General features: G+C 35.0%; 2 protein-coding genes and 2 non-coding genes across 4 annotated transcripts; 3 read left to right on the top strand and 1 right to left on the bottom strand.

Moving 5' to 3' along the window:
- The first annotated feature begins 4,032 nt into the window (after positions 1 to 4,032).
- Positions 4,033 to 4,104, top strand: TRNAG-UCC (transfer RNA glycine (anticodon UCC)). The gene has a single exon. It is a non-coding gene; the product is annotated as a tRNA-Gly (tRNA).
- A 1,568-nt stretch (positions 4,105 to 5,672) lies between these two features.
- On the top strand, positions 5,673 to 5,744 carry TRNAG-UCC (transfer RNA glycine (anticodon UCC)). The gene has a single exon. It is a non-coding gene; the product is annotated as a tRNA-Gly (tRNA).
- Positions 5,745 to 13,564: 7,820 nt separating this feature from the next.
- On the top strand, positions 13,565 to 14,717 carry LOC141651093 (putative expansin-A30). Its single transcript, XM_074458820.1, has 3 exons — positions 13,565 to 13,751; positions 14,010 to 14,325; positions 14,408 to 14,717. The coding sequence occupies exons 1-3, from the start codon at positions 13,565 to 13,567 to the stop codon at positions 14,715 to 14,717; spliced, it is 813 nt and encodes a 270-aa protein (XP_074314921.1).
- A 1,638-nt stretch (positions 14,718 to 16,355) lies between these two features.
- Positions 16,356 to 17,313, bottom strand: LOC141651088 (uncharacterized). The gene is made up of 3 exons (XM_074458815.1): positions 17,068 to 17,313; positions 16,955 to 16,967; positions 16,356 to 16,816 (listed from the first exon to the last, which is right to left on the bottom strand). Exons 1-3 carry the CDS (start codon positions 17,311 to 17,313, stop codon positions 16,356 to 16,358), a joined length of 720 nt encoding a protein of 239 aa, XP_074314916.1.
- Between the last annotated feature and the right edge of the window lie 5,267 nt (positions 17,314 to 22,580).

Below are 22,580 nucleotides of genomic sequence, written 5' to 3'. Positions count from 1 at the left end.
CGTAGAAGATGGAACACTTGATGTGTTGCTTATAGAAAGTGACGAGCCCGCTACCTACAAGACCGCAATCTCTAGTCCAAATTCCTCCTTATGGCTTGAAGCCATGAAGTCCGAAATGGATTCTATGCATGAAAACCAAGTTTGGGACTTGGTAGATTTGCCTAAAGGGGCAAGACCTCTTCAATGCAAATGGATATTCAAAGTCAAGAATGGCATAGAGGGACATGACGATGTCTACAAAGCTAGGCTAGTGGCAAAAGGATTTACCCAAGTCCAAGGTCTCCATTATTATGAGACCTTCGCCCCCGTAGCCATGCTAAGATCCATACGGATTTTGTTAGCGATCGCCGCGTTTCATGATTATGAAATATGGCAAACGGATGTCAAAACCGCTTTTCTAAATGGGCATTTAGAAGAGGAGGTGTACATGATACAACCCGAAGGTTTTGTTGATTCTAAAAATCCTAACAAAGTGTGCAAACTTAAGAGATCCATTTATGGTCTTAAGCAAGCATCCAGAAGTTGGAATCATCGATTCAATCATGTTATAAAGGAGAATGGTTTCACTCGAAGTGTTGAGGAACCATGTTTATACATGAAATTTAGTGGGAGCAATGTTGTGTTCCTAATCTTGTATGTCGATGACATACTACTCATTGGAAATGATATTCCGATGTTGTCTTCTGTTAAGAAGTGGTTAGGTAACCACTTCCAAATGAAGGATTTAGGAAAAGCACAACGCATATTAGGTATCCGGATCCATAGAGATAGATCCAAGAGGATATTGGCACTAAGTCAAGAGTCTTATGTTGATAAGATTCTTCGACGGTTCAGCATGGACAAATCTAAAAGGGGTTTGGTACCTATGGTAACTGGGACTATATTGAGCAAGACTCAATCTCCCTCCGAACCCCATGATGTTGAACGCATGAAGACGATTCCTTATGCTTCCGCTGTTGGATCAATCATGTACGCCATGATATGCACATGTCCTGATGTCTCGTATGCCTTGAGCATGACAAGTAGATTTCAAGGAAATCCAGGTGAGAGTCACTGGATAGCCGTCAAGAACATCCTTAAGTACTTGAGAAGAACTAAGGATTCTATCTTAGTCTTTGGAGGAGACACCGAACTTTGTGTTAATGGTTACACGGACTCAAGCTTCCAAACAGATAGAGATGACATGAAATCACAAGCTGGTTTTGTTTTCATGCTCAATGGTGGAGCCGTTAGCTGGAGAGGCTTCAAGGAAGCTGTAACTGCGGATTCAATAACGGAGGCTGAGTACATTGCAGCATCAGAAGCTGCTAAGGAAGCTGTGTGGATCAGGCAATTCACGGAAGGTCTAAAAGTAGTACCTACCGCCAATGATCCCATCACTCTCTATTGTGATAATAGTGGGACGATCTTCCAAGCTAAGGAGCCAAAGTCTAGTAATAGATCTAGACATGTACTTAGAAAATATCATGTAATTAGAGATTTCATTGAAAGAAAGGAAATTGCGATTTGTAAGGTTGGGACGGATGACAACATAGCCGATCCCCTCACCAAGCCTTTATCGCAGGCTAAACATGATGGACATATGGCGTCCATGGGACTTAAACGTGTACCAAGTTTATGTTAGATTTTGAAATGAAATAAAAGTGTTGTTTTTGTTCATGTTCATAATCGAATTTGTCTTTTATCTTTTTATTATACATTGTTATATCCAAACGGGTTGTGGAGACAATTGAACCCCGTTAAAGTGAACACGGATTATCATTGTATTTGCCCATAGTCACTTGTATGAGGTGACGTCTCGAAGTGACTAGAGTGTGATGCGATTGATGGCAAGTTCAAGTGCCATAGAGTCATGTGAGATGAATAATCGATAACATAGACAGACTGTTAGGAACATTTTGTCGGGCCTAATGACCGCTTATAGAGTTCTGGCAAATTTATATAGCCTGGTCGTGGCGAGAGCTACTATAGTATTCAAATGAGTCGATTCTTTTGACTAAAGACTATTCACCTAAGATGGCAGAGTTTCAGATTAACTTTGATTTGTGTTACTACGACCTTCGTAAATGGGATCAAATGGGCATATTTTGGGTTATGATGGTTGTGGCTAGTCGAAGAGAATGAGTGCGATAGGAATTGTCCACCCCTAGTCAGGGTTATAAAAATATCTCAGGGCCACTCGAGGAGTAATGAACTGGAAATGCGTGGCCACGCTCGGAATGGGTCCATGGTGGATAAATCCGGTCAATCAGTTATTCTCCAGATCGAGGAAACCACTCTCGATATGATCACTTGCAAGTACGACCTGAAAGACACCTTGCATTGAGTGGGAGATAGTAATAGGACAAGAGAATTGGTGACGCACACTTGTCGAGGACAAGTGGGAGATTGTTGGAATATGTGTCCTCCGACAATAATGCGATAACAACTGTTGATCATGATGATCACATGTTTAAGTCTCATTTTAAAGAATACAATTGGGAAGTATTTTTACGTCAACTGGTCCACACATATCGGTAATGATTGGCTGACTAGAGTTTGACATTACTGTCGTGCGACGGTGGTGATCAGTTGATCCCCTAGGTCATACCTAAAGGATATTACTCTTAATTGATCATTTAATTGATCGTATAACGTTACGAGTTAATTAAATTACTTGAAAATTGACGGACGGTTTTGGAAGTAAAATTTACGTATCTCATTATAATCTGATTAAATAAGATACGGTCTAAGTAATCGAATTGTTTCATTACTCAGATGAAATTATTGTTTAAGGAAACAATAGAAATTGAATGAATTATTATAAATACAATTTATTGTGATTTATAATTGGTAAAATATTTTGGTATAAGTAATTGTGAATTACTAAGTCGATTTTGTATATGACGTATTTTTATTAATGCGTTGATTTTTAATATGTTAAAAATACATAACAAATTTACATGACATGTAACATGTGACAAATTGACAAATTGACAAAGATAAAATGGAATCCATTTTATCTCAATTTGGACCGAAATATTGGGTGGTATTAACATATATATTATGTTGATTGAGTTAGTGGTAAGCATAATGATGTTAGCCTAATACTAGCCATGCATACCTACACAATCTTGTGAAGACCACATTGTGCATGCATTGGCCACTCTCTCCCTCCCATACCCGGTTTTTCCACCCTTCATGCAAAGAGTTTTTGTCTTATTTTTGGCATATAGACTACTCTTGGAAAATGATTATTCATTCACTCATTTTTGCTTCTAAAACAAAAGTTTTAGAAAGATAAAATCTTCCTCTATTCTTCCTCTCTCTCAACCGGTTTTGATAGAGAAACCAAATAATTTTGGGTCAATTTTTATACAAAATTAGTATTATTCTAGTAATAATAATATTAGTTTTATTAAGAGTTTATCTTGGGTATAAATCCTTGGGAGGGATTCTCATCTTGAATCCTTGGTCATCCATTAAGGAAAGCTCAAGAACAAGAGAGTAGGAGAACTCTCTTGTGCCCTTTCATCCGAAAAACAAAATGTAAGGATGAATATTTCTTCTTTAATTTGTTTATTGTTTGCATGCATAAGATCACTATTTAATTTTATGACTAAATTAACAAAAACATATATGAATATGTTAGTAAAGAGATCTATATTTCTAACAAGCTTTACATTGTTACTGCTTTGTTTTGCACCAACAGTAGCGGTGTAGGACTTGAGTGTTGGGATATATGACCAAATAAGAAAGGTACGGAGTATAATTTTAGCGTGATTTTAATCAATATATATTATATATTATCATTGGGACTGATATTATATGGATACTTTAATACGAGTATAAATCTCATTTTGTTTGTTATGTGGAAACCTTATAATTTAAAACACAACTAAAATAAAATAAAATTGACCAATTTTCTATACGTATATATAAGATCATAGGCAAACTTAAAACTACATACGGAGTATTTGATATTACTTCCTTGTCTCTGGCTCTCTGCATAGAATTTGGATAATTAAAAAAACAATAAAAGTTTGTCACCAAGCGTCTGTAGTCCAACGGTTAGGATAATTGCCTTCCAAGCAATAGACCCGGGTTCGACTCCCGGCAGACGCATTCTTTTTCCCACTATCTCCATTTTGAAAACAACAAATCTTCATATTTTTTTGTTTATTTCCAATGTGTTAAATATATCTCAATTACTAACTATTGTAGAAAAATTATTCAAATCGCTGACAATACTAATGAACTACTCAACCACCCCTTCCACCCCAAACATTTCAATTAAACAATCGACAAATCGAAACTAACAACTAATATTGAATAACTAACAAGCTAATCACAGCGATGAATTACAAATCAAAAACGTTAAACTTGTAAAACGAAACAATTTTCAAAAATTAAAATGGACTAATTAGTAACTCAAACAACCGTAAACTAATCGACGTAAAATTAATAGATTTTTATTTTTTAAATCAAAACGACGAATTACTAATTGAAACAAGATTTAAGTAGTCGACTTACACCGACGTCGACATAAAACGAATCGACTTTTTTTACAAGAAAAGAAAGGGGAAAGGTGGAGCCACAACGTCTGGATCCAGATAAGAACGTGCAATTACCATGCCCTCACCTGGGAACAGTCATGTCGCCACCACATCTGGACACAAACAATGCGTAAGACTACCATGCGCGAACCCAGGTGGGGACATGGGTTTTATATTGAACTTGTTTCGGCAAGCTCTTTCTATTTTGGTTGTTGGACTTATGTTTTGCTTGTTGTTGAACTATGTTTAGATATGTGCCCTGAGTAGTTATATTTCTCTTGTTGATAATGTGAAGAAGTGCTTAATTCAGCTCGCACACGCGCGCGCGCCGTGCCCGAGCTCGGCCCGGCCCGGCCCGGATCAGGACTGAAGTGTCCAGCTGCTTAGCCAAATTCGGTTGTTAGTGGGTGAGATTTTCTCTCCCCATTTCCATCCTTGACTGCCTAGTTTTAGGAGACGGTTTTGGCTCCTTAACTGATCTCGTTCTTCCTATATAATCAGCACTCCTCTACACAACAAAATACACAACACTCTTGTCTTCCTCTCTGCTCTCTTTCTCTATTATAATTTCTGAGTAAAGATAATTTAATCGTTCCAATGCTCTCAGTCTCGAGTGGGCGTGCCTGAGTGCAGTAGTGTAAATCCTTGGGAAACTATCGGTAAATTGTTGATCGCCACCACGGTCGTACCGGAATATAGTTTTCAAGGCAGTGGCTGTCTTACCACGTCACTAAAAATCATGTTATATTTTTCTGATCTCCTTTACTTTACATTGTTACTGCTTTGTTTTGCACCAACAGTGGCGGTGTAGGACTTGAGAGTTGGGATATATGACCAAATTAGAAAGGTACGGAGTATAATTTTAGCATGATTTTAATCAATATATCTTATATATTATCATTGGGACTGATATTATATGGATACTTTAATACGAGTATAAATCTCATTTTGTTTGTAATGTGCAAACCTTATAATTTACAACACAACTAAAAAAAATAAAAATTGACCAATTTTCTATACGTATAAGATCCTAGACAAACTTAAAACAACATACGGAGTATTTGATATTACTTCCTTGTCTCTGGCTCTCTGCATTGAATTTAGATAATTAAAAAAATAATAAAAGTTTGTCACCAAGCGTCTGTAGTCCAACGGTTAGGATAATTACCTTCCAAGCAATAGACCCGGGTTCGACTCCCGATAGACGCATTCTTTTTCCACTATCTCAATTTTGAAAACAACAAATCTTCATATTTTTTTGTTTATTTCCAATGTGTTATCTATATCTCAATTACTAACTATTGTAGAAAAATTATTCAAATCGCTGACAATACTAATGAACTACTCAACCACCCCTTCCACACCAAACATTTCAATTAAACAATTGACAAATCAAAACTAACAACTAATATCGAATAACTAACAAGCTAATCACAGCGATGAATTACAAATCAAAAACGTTAAACTGATGGATGTAAAATGAAACAATTTTTTAAAATTAAAATGGACGAATTACTAACTCAAACAACGGTAAACTAATCGACGTAAAATAAATAGATTTTTATTTTTTAAATCAAAACGACGAATTACTAATTGAAACAAGATTTTACTAGTCGACTTACACCGATGTCGACATAAAACGAATCGACATTTTTTCAAGAAAAGAAAGGGGAAAGGTGGAGCCACAACGTCTGGATCCAGATAAGAACCTGCAACTACCACGCCCTCGCCTGGGAACAGTCATGTCGCCACCACATCTTTACACAGACAATGCGTAAGACCACCACGCGTGAACCCCTGTGGGGACATGGTTTTTATATTGAACTTGCTTCGGTAAGATCTTTCTATTTTGGTTGTGGGACTTATGTTTTGCTTGTTGTTGAACTATGTTTAGATGTGTGTCCTGAGTAGTTATATTTCTCTTATTGATAATGTTAAGAAGTATATATAAAGTAATCTGAGGAAAAAATTCTCTCCTTTAACAAAGAAGTTTATATAAAGTAATCTAAGAAAATAATTAAAAGCGCTAATTCCGGTCTTTCCGATCCGGACAGAAAAAGACTGGGTTTGGACCGGATCGAATCGAAATCCTCAAAAAACATAGACCGGAGACCGGATAGGAATTTTTAATTTTGGTTTTGGTTCGATCTTTTCCGATGGACGGAAAAATGCATACCCTTATTCACTGCACACATCGAATGCATAATTGAGCCAACCGTTTATTTTTTAGATTAAGTCCATATTTCTTTAATACAATAAATTTAGTGCCCTAATTAAATTGAGGATAACACAAACCTATACCCAAATTTTATCTTCTTTATCTTATTATTTGTCTACCCCTAAGGGGTTTTTTGATTGTCTTAGGAAAATCATGGGAAGTGAATAAACTGAGTCTTGTTTGGTTGCTCAATTTATGGGAAGTAGAACTTCCTATGGAACTCCAACTCCTACATAAGGTAGGAAGTCACTTACCTAGCCCCCGTAAGTAAGTGGGAGTTCCCGCATGAATTGAAGTTCTCACATTCAACTAAACAACATTTACACAATTCATGTGATTTTCAAGTTCATATGAATTTAATCTTCCCGGGAATTCTATCTTCCTATGGCGAACCAAACGACTCATAAGTATATTGACAACCATTGAACCATGGTCATACAAATCCTTGAAATCACAATAAGAAAGACAAATTCTCATTTAAGGCGGGTACCTCCGTCTAAAATTTAAGATGTGACTTAGTGGCGGACCCAGGATTTATGTGGTGGGGGTACACTTTACATAAAGACGATAAAACTAAAACGACTACAGTGAGTCGATCAGTTAAACTGGAATACATATAACAACAAAATTTCATGAATCATATCATGTAAAATAAGTAAAAATTCAAAGTGTCATGATAACAAATTAACCAAGATTTTAATTGATTTAAAATAATCTAACTTTTCAAACACTTTAACGAGAAAAGGTATCATATATTTCATCAAATTAAAGATGACGGTACTCTTTGTGTCTTTCTTGGTACTCCGTAGATTTTAATACGACTTTATATATACTACCATTAACCTAAAATGAAACATAATACTATATAAAATTTATTTGCAAATTTTTAATTTGTATTGTATGAATTTAGGGCTCTAAAATTTCAAATTTTGCAATTAGGTTATATGTAACTGGGGATATAAGTTGAGATATAAGTAATTCACATTTACCAAAAAATGGGCAACAAAGAATTAAATAATAATTAATAGTTTAAATTTATTATAGAGAAAATAAAATATAGTACAATGTATTACAAAGGTAAAAAAATGGAAAGTGAAAATTGATCAAAATGAGATATAAACAATGGAGTAAATTGGCGTCCTGATGGAGTCATGGTCTCTTGGAATAACTGTAGCGAAAAAGAGGAGATTTGAGGTTTGATACCGCAACCTACTACTCTTCACAACTAGTTTTATCCACTGTGCCACGCCTAATACAATGCTCTATAGGAGTCGCAATTACTACAAGTACTTTTACTTTTGTTAATTTAAAAAAAAACCGAGGGTGCGCACGTGCGGTGTTGTGCGCACCCCCCGGTCCGCCAATGGTGTCAAATATATTAATGTGGTAGGAATAAGACAAATACATAATACATTGGGAAAAATAAAAGATTTGTCTTATAAGAGCTGCCCATGTATGATGATATTTAACTCGTTTTATTAAAACAGATACCTTGATATTAAGGAAGACTAGATGAGAATCATATACTTCTCTAATGCAATTGTCAATAGAGCTGACATGGCATCTCAGTTTTTTTTCGACAATCTGACATGGCGGTAAATTAGAGACACTGGAATTTTGTTTTTAAAATAACAAAACGACAGCATATAATATAGGATATGGGATATTGTTTTCCATATTGGTCAAGGAAGTTGCAAAATCATGGATAAATCCTAAATTTAAGGTAACTATAAGCAATTAAATGGGTACAAAATCTTAAATATTTGATGTAATTATAGAAACGTGATTTTTGGTTATTATTTTCCATATTTTAGAGATTAGAGATAGAGATAGAGGAGAGATTTTCGTCCAATTTATTTTCAAATATTGCCCTGTAAAAACCATATAAATAACCCCAATCACCCTTAGTTGTTCACGATGCACAAAACCTAAACACAAATTTTATCAAACTATAGCGGAGAGCAAGTTCAAAATCAAGGTACCATTGCTTACTAGGAGCGCTCAATCGAGCAACGATCATTCGGCTAATCTAATAGAAATTTTGAAAATAAAAATGCTAAGAGAATAGAAGAAGCCATTACTAGAGGTGGTTGGAGGACGGCTGTGATTCCTGTGAAGAGCTCTATTTTCGTTTTGCTATCTTTATTTATCAATTTGTGTTTAGTGAGTGATAGCTTTTGTTTGCCAACAGGTTTTTTATATCCGTCTAAATATTAAAACGGGTTAAATAACACTTCACTTGCATAGATGGGACAAACATTTCACTAATCTCAATGTATTATGTTTTTGTCTTATGTATTCATACTTGACCCGTTTAAAGTTAAGACGAATATGCATGTCTTATAAATAAATAATTTTAAGTTTTTTTATTTGCTACAAAATTCTGTTCTTTTATTTTTTTCTTATTGGAGTAGTTCTTGCTTCGTATTAGATTATTAGTTACGAGCATTACAATATTAGTGTAGCATTACCCTTTACAATTTATTAGTATTATATTTCTCTTCTTATCTTTTCATATACAGTATGTAATCTCATAGATTCATAGGAAATGAAATAAATTTTAAGTTTTTAACTCAACTTTCATATTTTCTATATTCTATTATCAAGCTTCAAATTAAAATCAAACGTTTAAGTTAGAATTTTAGTATAGGTACGAATAAGAGTTGAATATAGTTTCACTCTTTATGGTTACAACTTACAACTTACAAGTGGATGGATTCAGATTAATGATATGTGAGAACGTAAGGTATAAAATTTTTTTACTGAAAAATTGGGTATTCCTCTTATTTGATTAATTATTTTAAACATTGTTATAGTATTACTTTAATACACATTGTATATATATAATATAAATCTTATTTATGAGAGGGCCACAATGTATGATAACGAAGTAGTTTTATTAACTATATAAATACTCACGGAGTAAACTAAACTATTATATCTTAAATATCATTCAAATATATTAATTTTAAAATTTTAAAACAGACCCGTAAATTTCACGGGTTTAAAACTAGTTAGTATATTAAGACTGAAATTGTGAGAAAAAATATTTAAAAGCACCGTACAAAATAGTCGTACATTCACTTGTTTATGTGAATTATTGATTTCATAGATTCCAAGAATGCAAAATTTACTTAGAAGCACGTATGTTAGCTATCACATCATTCATACATTAATATGAATCTAATATGTTACCGGCGGTGGCTGTCCAAACATAATTATAATTTCTTATTATATAAAAGTACCCCCAAAAACTTAGTCATATTCATATTATTACATGGTCCTTATTAGACCTGTCAAAACTCGACCCGACCCGAAAACCCGACCCGCCTGACCCGTTTTTTAGGGTTACAGACCCGGTATTTTCGACCCGCGACCCGTATGACCCGAACCCGAAATGAGCCGTTATTTTAGGGTCGAGACTCGACCCGAACGGGTCGACCCGTTGGGTCAAAGGTAAATCAAGAATTTTATTAAAATATTAATATTTATATATTATATTTGAAAAACTAGTTAAAAAAATATTGTTTTTATTATTTAAAATTACAAAAACAACTAAAAAGTTAATTTTATATATTTTTTATAATATTTAATAATAAAATAATTATTAAAAAAACTACATTTTAATAATTATGTCAATATAATTAATGTAAACGTTGAATATGATTAAAATATTAATTTTAAATATGTTTTACATTTTTAAAAAATATTTTTTTAATTAAAAAAATCGTTAGAAATTATTTTTTGACCCGTATTCTGACCCTAACCCGACCCGTGACCCGTATAACCCGACCCGTATTTGACCTGACCCGTATTCTGACCCGACCCGGGACCCGACCCGCCCGACCTGTTTGACAGGTCTAGTCTTTATATATATTGTTGTTGCGTTAGATTTTGGTATAGTAGAAAAGTCAATTATTGACCATGCCAAATTTCCCGATTAAACCATCGTGGGACCAAATTTCTTGTTAGCGGTCAAAAATTTCAAAATTTTTAGTTAAGATTTTCCAACCATTTTCATATTTCCCTTAAATCATTATTCATGCGCTCCCGCTGAAATTTTTCAACCTCGGCCCGTTGTGTTCAATTCCTCACTCTGCCACTTCTTGTAGGTTTAGTCTTATCATTTAGATAATTTATGATTCTGTCTATCTATACTCTATACTATATAATTAAAAGGCTAGGCAAAAGCAATTAATTTTATTCCACATGTCACTAGCAATTAATTTAATTCCACATAGGATTAGCAATCAATTTACTTTCTATACATTTAAATTAATTATTTAATTTATTCTATTAATTACCAAACCAAAAAGAAAAGCACAAAAAGGAGTAGCAAAGAAATGGAAAAGCAAAAAATGACAAAAAAAAAGAGTAGTTTATTATTCATATTTCACCCAACGTCATCCAACTTCACTTCCAATTCCACCGACACCAAAATACTAACTTCACTCTCTTACTATTATTTATCTATGATCTATCTATCTATGCAATTTACATAAAATACTACATAAACCCATTTAATTTTATTTCACATGGCATTTCTAACATTTAATTAGTTTTAATCCACATGACATTTTTTTTAATCCATTAATACATAAAATATTATATTATTATTAATTATAATTAAAAGGGTAAAGTTAAACAAATGCTACCTAAACCATTTAATTTTATTTCAAAGGACATTTTATAATTCATTACTTCGTACGATAATATCATTATTATATCTATCTATACATTATAGTTAAAAGCCTACTTAAAGCATTTAATTTTAATCCACGTGTAATTTTTCTATTGGTTAATAAAAATTAAATTATATTAATTACTTGATTATCTAACTAAAAGTAATCTCTAAATAACATGTGATACATACTTATAAAATACAAACAAAATAAAAAATATTAGTTGCAAACAGAAAAAAATAAATTAATACAAACTCTTTATTTTTCTCTCATAAATTGGTATCAATCTACCTATTTATTTAATTTTTATTTCTTTTATTTAATAGATGATCCTTTTGTTTTTCCTCACAATTATTATACTTTGTATTTATTTCACCATAATTTTTTTTATCTCTCCCTTAGTTCACAAAACATTCTTCTTCTCTCAAATAAATTCTTGAAATTAATTAGATAATTAATTATAAAATTTTCTTAGATAAATATTACAACAATCATCTTTTTCATTTTTATCCAAAAAGTTGGTAGGTAAAGTATGCATATATAACTAATTGAATTATTTAAATTTTTTATTCTAATTATGTTTTGAATTAATTAAGAATTAGAATCATATTTAATTATTATTTTTGTGTAATTTTTCTATTGGTTAATAATAATTCAATTATATTAATTACTTGATTATATAACTAAAAGTAATCTCTAAATACCATGTGTTACATACTTATAAAATACAAACAAAATAAAAATTATTAGTTGCAAACACAAAAATCAAATTAATACAAACTCTTTATTTTCCTCTCATAAATTTGTTATCAATCTACCTATTCATTTAATTTTTATTTCTTTTATTTAATAGTTGGTGTTTTGATTTTTTCTCACAATTATTATACTTTATATTTATTTCATCATAATTTTTTATCTCTCCCTTAGTTCACAAAACATTCTTCTTCTCGCAAATAAATTCTTGAAATTAATTAGATAATTAATTACAAAAAAATTCTTATATAAATATTACAACATTCCTATTTTATGTAGCAAAATAAGAGTAGTTTGCAACCTTAATATTCCACTGTTTGAATGCAATTTTACGTTTTCCCATAATTTGTGTTGACTTTTGCTTATAGACTTTGGGAATAAGTTGTTTAAAGTGCTCTGATGAAACACAAGACAATACGATTTCCCATTTAATTTATATGCAACACAAAAACTCCGGAGAGACGGTCTCTCAATAGCGTTATTGAGAGACCTCTCACAAGATGGGGGTAGGGGACCCACTAAATATTTTTTTTCCCCTATTATATCTCCCACTAAATTAGTGGGAGATGGTCTCTCATGAGACCTACTGTATATGCAATACCAGCTGCCGAAATCATAGAATGGACATTCGTATGTTCTTTAAAATGAGGGATTCATAGGTTTTGGTGTCATTGTTCAATAAAGAGTTTGTGATTTCCAACTATTAAAATGTAATAAATTCCCAAACCCCCTTAGATATAATATATCTTATCCTTGCGAACTATGGTAGGACCCTCTTTACTGTTTTGCTTAGGTATCCTAACAACATATCTCCAAGATAATAAACAAGAAGACAAACAAGCTGAATATCGCATTCATGAACGATACCGTGAAAATAAAAGAACAAAAACAATCAACCCGTGATTTTCACGGGTCACAAAACTAGTTCAATATAATATGGTTAACCACAATTAAGAGTTTTAAGATATAATTATCAAGCTTTTATTATAAACAAATTGAAGTTCTAGAATTATGACCAATTAATCCTACATGGCTACAATGTATCAGAACCAGCCAATATTATAATTTTTTCGTAAATCAACCCTTATATTTACATTGACCATTATTCTATAGTGATTTATAAAAACAAAAAAATATAAAGTTCAAAAGTTGACTTAAATATTTTAATTAAAACCCTAGTTGTGTATTTCACGTATATTGTTTCACCTAATCAAATGGAGTCAAGAAGCTAAGGGATACACTACTATAAATTCGCTTATTGATGTCTTAATGTACAACGTTAACTATACTTGTTTCATGATCAAAATCCAAAAAAACTCTAAAAAATAAAAAATAAATAAAAATTAGTTATAAAAAAAATAAAAATAACAAAAAAAATGGGCGTTTTGACGAGAAATAACGCTAGAAATGCCATGTTCGTTGTGGTTTTGCCGATATTAATTATGATATTGAGGTCCATGGTTGTGGATGGCTATGATACTTACACTCCTGTTTATGAACCTCCTACCTGGTTTTCTGCTCATGCTACCTTTTACGGGGACGAAACTGCCTCCGAAACCATGGGTTAGTCCATTTGTTTCTTTCATACTCCTACTTAACTACGTCATATCATACATCAGTCTCGTATATATACTACTATGACACGGCTTACACTAATATATAAATTAAAAAAGAAACCGTTTTATAATATGCTTTATGTAAGATTATCTTATACAATAATTATTAGAATTGAGGAAGATCGGGTTTTAATTAGCAACATTGACAAATAACTCTAATTTCTACGGCTAATTCTGATATTGGTGAATTAATTGAAATTTGTAGGAGGGGCTTGTGGATACGGGAACTTGTACTACAATGGATATGGAACAGATACGGCAGCATTAAGCACAGTGATTTTCAACAATGGGAGATCATGTGGGACATGTTACCAATTGAAATGTGTTTATTCAAAGTGGTGTTACCCTAATGCACCAGTCATTAAGGTCACGGCTACAAACCTATGCCCTCCGAACTGGTACCAATCTTCGGATGCTGGCGGCTGGTGCAACCCACCTCGCCAGCATTTCGACTTGTCCAAGCCTAGTTTCATGAAATTTGCTGAATGGACCGCCGGCATTGTCCCTGTTCACTATAGAAGGTACTACATTTTAACAAATCACTTATATCATCTATCTTTAATTAAGTTTACGCTTGCTAATTTACGTTAATTAATTAAACAGGGTGGCGTGCCGACCTCAAGGAGGATTAAGATTCAACTTGAAAGGAAATCCACATTGGTTATTAGTATTTGTGATGAACGTAGGAGGAAGAGGAGACGTATCACAAATGTGGGTAAAAGGATGTAAAACTAATTGGATATACATGACACATAATTGGGGAGCTTCTTTTCAAGCATTTTCGGAACTAGAAGGCCAAACTCTCTCCTTTAAAATCATGAATTCTGCTGGTCAAGTCGTTATTGCTTATAACGTTATTCCTCAATATTGGTGTAGTGGTGGTACTTACCAAACCAATGTCAATTTTTGGTAATTAATTCGTTTTTGTCTGTTTTCAATGAGAAATTGTGTTGTTCTTATATTATGATTATGATGATAATCAAATTTAATGTTCGGTATTTTATATAAATTTGATTGTTTGTACCTCTCGTTAAGTTTTATGGGATGGTCGGAATTTGCGTTGAATTTATGTTGGGGTGACATACTCGTTCCTGAATTTATAATATAAATTCATGTAATTGTTTTCTTACTTTTTAATTTTGATTTAATATCAATATACTCATATGAAGAAGAACTACTACTACGTAGTTAGTAATTTGATATTGTATTTGTGGATGGTTTGTAATATAACTTAGATCGTGATCGGTAACATTATTAAAAAGGGGGGGGTGTGTGTTTATTAACAGCAAAGTATATTTGCGAGTTGCGACGACGAGAATGATCTTGCAACGATCTAAAGTCTTGCTACAGACAATTGATTTTAGCGACAGAAATCCATAGATTGTTTAACGGTAATAAATTTAATTTAATGCATGCATGGGCACTGATGAAAACGAAGAAAAAATGGAAACCTTGGAACAATTAACTAGTGTATAACCCAAGGCCTTCACAGAAAATGAAGTTAATCTGGCAAGGACTCAAACACAACTTTCCTTAATGCAATAAAGTTTTAAATTTGAATAAAATATCAAATGATCTCCTAAATTCATGAAATTTGGTGAAAATTTACATCAATGAATAAACTGACTCTAAGTGATTTCAGAATTTTTGAGGCAATCTAAGTATTTTTAACAAATTGCTAAAGACAGACTGACAGATGAACTCTGACAGCTTGGACACAGGACTTATAGTTGAGATTAAATAGGGTCCAAATGATATAATTATTAACTCAAATCCCACAAAACATTCGCATGGAAGTAAGTTAACAATTTGGACGATTCAGATGGAAAATTATCACAGGCAAGCACAGATAAAATCCAACTGAAATCAACATTAAAGATAAACAACCCACAGTCTGAGCACAAGATTGATTATACTTTACTAACAGACTTAGTTCAACATCTACAGTCTGAGCACAAGACGTTTACAGGCCTGACTCTTAACTACAGACTAAGCATAAGTTAAAGAGATTTAAATTTGAGAGAAATCGCAGGTTTTTAATTCATCAAAAGCTGCCTCAATGCAGATGAGGTAGAGGTCCTTATAGAGGCCTCTCCTTGTTGTTATGTTACAAAGCAACCCTAGAAATCTCATCTAAGGGCTAGGATTAATTCTTAGGATACCAACAAAGTACTTGAAATATTTTACAAATGATCATAAAATGATTTAAAAGCAAACTGAAATAAAACAAACGAAGTTGCGGGTGATAGTGACAGGTTGCTTCCTTGACTGTTGTTCCTCTTTGGCTGGGAGTATAAGGATAAGTTGTTGTAATTGAGGCCACGACCTTTGCTCAAGGTGATATCTGAAATATGTTAAGACAAGGCAAAAGGAACTTGCCAATAGCTCCCTCTTTGTTTAACCAGAAATGGCAATTTACTTTATGCATGCTGTCCCTTTCTGCAACTTGTTTTCAGCTTGAATTTCTGTGATTTGCAATGTGAATTTGTCCTGGTTCCTTAGGACTTTTTGTTACTCAGTTGAACAAGGTTTAAGCTATCCATGGTGGCAGCTAGTGGTTTGGCCAGTACTGGTACTTGTTGCCCTCCAAAATGGGCCTGGTAGTGGCTGTTATCAGAGCATTGTGGCTTAGGCTATGGCCTGGCTCCTGATCAGAGCTGGCCTGGTCCTTGGCTCCTGCTGCAGCCTCCCCTGGTTGAACAGGGCTTCTCCTCAAGCATGTAGCCTCCTCATCCTCTGAATCATAATATGGACTGAGATCTCCAACATTGAATGTATCATGCACTCCATAGTCACCTGGTAGATTAACCTTGTAAGCATTTGAGCCAATTCTCTCAACAACTTCAAAGGGGCCATCAGCTCTTCGCATCAGTTTACTCTTTCTCTTTGTTGAAAACCTCTCCTTCCTTAGGTGAATCCAGACTAAATCCCCAAGCATGAACTCTTTCTTTTTCTGAGGAACCTTGGATTGTTTCCTGTATTTCTCATTGGCCTTCTCAATCTGCCTCTTGACTGATTCATGCAACTCATCATCTATTCAGCTCTGGCCCTAGCATCAAAGTTTATTTATTCCCTTGGTATATTGGATAGCTCTAAGGGCATGAGTGGGTTAATCCCATAGACTATCTCAAATGGATTATGACCAGTTACAGCAGATGGTGCCCTGTTGAATCCAAACTCAGCTTGTGACAGTTTCAGTTCCCAATCTTTCAAGGACTTGCTGACTATGCATCTCAGTATCATCCCCAAAGTTTTGTTGTGACCTCAGTCTGGCCATCTTTTTCAGGGTGGTGAGAAGTACTGAACAACAATTTGGTTTTCAGGAGCCTCCACAAGGTTTTCCAGAAATAACTCATGAATTTTGTATCCCTGTCAGACACTATGGCCTTTGGCACTCCATGTAGTCTCACAATCTCTTTCAAGTAGAGCTCAGCAACACTGGCAGCATCCTCAGTCTTCTGGCATGCCATAAAATAAGACATTTTACTGAATCTATCAACAACTACCATCACAGAATCCTTGCCTCTCTATGTAATACTCCGTATTTTATATTACTATTTAAGTCGGGTTAATTGTTTAGTCGATAATTACGTTAAGTTATTTTACTTGACTCGCGTTATATCGTAAGATCGAGTTGTTTCGGAAGTTATTTGAGACGGGTTTATATGGAATTCGAGATGTGAGCTAACCCATTTACCCTCGACCCATTTGAGTTTACCCAATAACATGTTTAACCCAATTAACCCAACACCCAACATCATGTTTTTAACCTAATTTCACCCTAGCACTACAAAGCCCTACTCCCTCACCCGCCTCCCTCATTTGATCGGCATGAATCTCAACCTTCACGCAAATCGAGAGAGAGAGTGAGTGTGGGTGTTGACGGCGCAGCAAGGAAGGCTTTAGGGTGGTTGTCGACATCCGTAGGCGACCCTGGTGGCTGTTGTGGTGGCAGAAAAGGTATGAGTGCAACCCTTCCCTTCTGTTTTCGCTTTTTCTGTCGGGTTTTGATTGTTGTGGCGTGTCTTAGGGAGGCGGTACTGGTGGTTGTTGATGGGGTATCTGAGTTGTGTGGTACGTGTCGGGAGTTGTGGTGGTTGTTAGGGAGGTTTTAGGCGGTCGTAGTGGCAGGGAGAGGCGGCGTCGACATAGGGTAGCAACGGGTTAAAAATACGGGTTTCAGGCGGGTTTAGACGGTTAGGATTGGGGTGGCGCCACCGTGGACTCGGAGGAGGTCGAAACGGTGGCGCCACGGCGTTTGGGTGCGTTGTCTGACGGCGAGCAGGGCTGTGGTGGTTTGGCAGGGGATAGGTGATGGCTGCGGTGGTTGTAAGTCGAGAACAGGGGGCGGTTGGTGAGGCACGGTGGTGAACCAGGCCAAACGACGGCCCTGGTTTGACTCGCCGGCAACAGTCGACCCTGTTGGGGGCGGTCGTTGGTGGCTGGGTCAAACTGGGGGTTTGGGCTGGTGGCTGACACGGGCTAGAGGCGGCGCGTGGGAGCGTGGGAGTGCGTGTGAAGGGACGGTGGTGATGACGGGTTGTTTTAGTTTTGAAACGGTTTTGTCGTAGATTTAATCGTTATAATTCGTTAATTTGTCGTATTCTTAGTTAGTTAATTTAATTCCCGAGTTATTTAAAATATTTAGAGATGGGTTTTGAGCCGGGTTTGTTAAAATGGAAAAGCTGCTATATCGGGAAAGTTTCCATTTAAGAAAACTTTCCATTTAAAGAAGTTTCTATTTTTAGTAACTTTCTATTTTGGGAACGGGAATAGTTTAAGTAATTGTTTATCATTTATTTACCTTTCAGAGGGCGAATTTATTTTGGAATATTACTGAGCATCCGACTATTTGACCGCTAAAGATCGAGGTAGGGAATACACTCGATTGAGTTCTTACGATTATAAAGAGTTGGCATGTTCGGTGATTATATGACATATCCGATTATCTTATTTATCTTGTTGAGCATTATTGTTTCATACGTTTCATACATTGCATTTGCATCGGAGTTGGAGTTGGAGGAGATGAGATTATTGCGATTAAGGCCGGCGGGTTCTGCAGACTTGCCTGGTGTCCTCGCCATTTAGCCGGTATATCGACGACGGTCGATTGATATAGTCTCGGGGATCGGTATGGTGGGCGTTCGGGATGTGTCCGATGGAGTTGAGATTGGAGGATCATATCATTGCATTCTTTATTATATCGTATTACCTACTCAACCTCGCGGTTGACCCTGTGTATTCGTGTACGCCTGTGATGATCCATTTTCGGGGAGCAGATTGACAAAGTTGTTGAGACATATGGAGGCGGGGAGAGAGCATGGATCACCCGACTTAGAGCTAGCCCACTTTTATTTCGTTTAGCTATCGACTTTATTTTCGGTTTTGGGACATGTTCCATTTGAGTTGTAAACATTTATAACTTTCAATTTAAAGTACTGTTTATTTTTCCTTTGTTATCTACTGCCTCGGGTTTCCGAGATGGTAACACCCTTCTTTATTTGAGGAGTCCTAGTCCAGGCCCTTAAATAAATGGGGGTGTTACAAAGTGGTATCAGAGCGAACGATCCTCAGGCCTAAAAACAAATGAACAAAAATAATGAACATAGGAAGAGTCAAATAAAATGAACCCAGGCTAGTAACTGTTAGGAGCCCCCAGGATTGGAATGAGTTAGGGGCCCCCTCAAACCAACCCACTGGCCCTTTCAGTCTAACCTGGTAACCCTTGAGTGACGCAAAGAGTGAGTAGTAACAAAATAAAGGATCAGACCTTGCCTATATTATACTAACAGTTTTGCAGGAGCGGAATGAGGTAAGTAATGATGTGATACATGGTTAAAGATGAGCAATGAAAGAATATGGTTGATATTGGCATGCTGACTTATTTGAATAATTGAGTGAAATTTTAGTGTATGGATGACATGAGTTGTGAATTATGAATTATATGATGATATGCATGCGGCTTTCGATCCCGAACCCTTAGGTAGAGATATAATATAATGATATGTTTAATGAGTTGATCATAGAGGCACCATAAGCTATAGCTACCTAAGAGGTTAGATGTAGGAGGGATATGACCATGATTGACTGGAATGGTTAGTAGAGCCAACCAGGCTATGTTGTTACAGGATGAAGAATCAAGTTAAGTCCTATGTGTAAAGCTAGTAGACCGAAACGGGTGTCGTGTCCGTTGATAATTGTTTGCTGTTATTCTAAGTGTGCATATACTTCTTGTTGAATGTCTTATTCTTTGCAAGAGTTTACTGTTTTGCTTACTAGGCAAATGTGATCGAATTTTGAGATTTATGATTGTTATTATTTTACTAATTGCCTTAGCAATCCATGTCTAGCGGTATGTGGAATGTGTTGCCCTAAGCCATGAATGTTATATAGTTGTGTGTTGAAAATTTCATGCCAATTTTTACGTCTAATTATATACATTTAATTTAGTTATAAGGTTAGTATTCAATAAGTGACACCTTAGTGATTTCTAGGATATATTTTCGTATTTAAATAAGTTGTGATTGCTACGATGAGAAACTAATGCATTGTCTATACATACATGATTATTGAGTTATTTAGTTGATTTTATTTTCGGTTTCGCAATCTTTACCGTTTTCTAGATGGCAATTACATGTATATGGTGCAACGTGATTTCCATGCCTCAAATGATATGTAACATGTGTTAGAGGAATAATGGTTGTGTGATAATGTGAAGTAATTTAAAGGAACCAAAATTTTTAATAAATTCCAGAATGTTACCTTGTTTGTACAGGCTGCCATTTAAAATGTGTTCTCTATATGATGGTGAAAATTTTATGTGTGATAACATTCTGATTTAGCTTTTCAATGCTTTTAGTTTCATGCTAATATGAATTATATTTTGAGAGAAATAAATATTTTAGTTGAGTGGTCGATTGTTACTGCACAGTTCTGTTTCGACCCATGGTTTTGAAAAAGAAACCATTTAAAACGTGTTTATTGTTTATGCATAATTCCAACTCCACTGTTTAGAATATTCATTCACGTTTTCAAAATCATAAGCCACGTAAAATCTTAACGAGTCGTTATTTAATAGTGATTTTTGCAAGTTGCCCATTTTTTCTGTCTAATTTTGTAAAGTTTTTGTTCCGACCAACTGAGTTGTAAAATTTGTTATAAATAAATTCCTTAAGTGTTGCAATTGACTCTCTTTCCTATGATTAGTTAATTCATTATATTTCCTAAAAACGATAATAGCTCGCAAAATAGCTAAGCGGTTATTTAATTATGAATTTTGAAAGTTGTTGCATGATGTTTGATTGTTGAAATTGTAAGTTATGTGAGTTCATATAAAAGTTTAATCAAATATGAATTATGTGATGTAACCATGTAATACTCTGATATGAATTCTGTAGCATGAACGGTAGGCATATGATATGAGTATGAACCTTGTTATATGATAATATAATCTTATTTGTTTCGGTGAGTTTTATGTAAAGTAGTCTCAATTATACAAACGCTATTACATTGCTTGAATTTTGCCTAGTGTCTTTCTCTAAACCTGATTTGCAGAAATATGGATTTTACTTCTATGATATGATTACTGATATGAAATATTTTAATTCGTCAAGTATGAACTATGAGTTAGTTGATTGTATACATTGATGTAAATGTGTTAATTTGGTGTCAAAGCATCCAAGTATTTGTTACCTTGATTTTGTGTAATGCGTAGCATGAAATTGACAAGTGTGTTTTGTTGCTTGAAAAGTCGGATGCTAGTTGCCAGTATAGAGTAATTAGCTTATCGATGATTTGTGCCTATTGTTTGTAATCTTCTTGAACATTGGATGTGGAATTTTATAATGGGGTTACGGGGACGTAACCATGTTTTAAGGAGGATAGGATTGTAAAATCTTGATGGTTTACGATCTGGCTAAGTGGTATGTTATGATTGGTCGATCGAGAATTGGTGACCGAGAATTGACCATGCATGGAGTCTCATTGTTTTAATTTGTTATTATTCGGTCAATGTTGTGGTTCTTTAAGTGCCACATACTTCTGTCGTATGTTCAACTTTGGGGACAAAGTTTCTTAAGGGGGATAGAATATAACACTTCGCGTTTTAGAGCTTATGTATACGTACTACTTGTGTTTGTCTTATGCTTGTGGATGTTTGGTTATCGTTACGGGGTGGCGAACTTCGGGACGAAGTTCATTTTAAGGGGCGAAGACTGTAATACTCCGTATTTTATATTACTATTTAAGTCGGGTTAATTATTTAGTCGATAATTATGTTAAGTTATTTTACTTGACTCGCGTTGTATCGTAAGATCGAGTTGTTTCGGAAGTTATTTGAGACGGGTTTATATGGAATTCGAGATATGAGCTAACCCATTTACCCTCGACCCATTTGAGTTTACCCAATAACATGTTTAACCCAATTAACCCAACACCCAACATCATGTTTTTAACCTAATTTCACCCTAGCACTACAAAACCCTACTCCCTCACCCGCCTCCCTCATTTGATCGGCATCAATCTCAACCTTCACGCAAATCGAGAGAGAGAGAGAGTGAGTGTGGGTGTTGACGGCGCAGCAAGGAAGGCTTTAGGGTGGTTGTCGACGTCCGTAGGCGACCCTGGTGGCTGTTGTGGTGGCAGAAAAGGTATGAGTGCAACCCTTCCCTTCTGTTTTCGCTTTTCCTGTCGGGTTTTGATTGTTGTGGCGTGTCTTAGGGAGGCGGTACTGGTGGTTGTTGACGGGGTATCTGAGTTGTGTGGTACGTGTCGGGAG

Source organism: Silene latifolia, chromosome 1, assembly GCF_048544455.1.
Source record: "Silene latifolia isolate original U9 population chromosome 1, ASM4854445v1, whole genome shotgun sequence".
NCBI classification, from domain to species: Eukaryota; Viridiplantae; Streptophyta; class Magnoliopsida; order Caryophyllales; family Caryophyllaceae; genus Silene; species Silene latifolia.
Note: the sequence above shows the minus strand (reverse complement) of the source record. Positions and strands in the feature narration are given on the sequence as shown.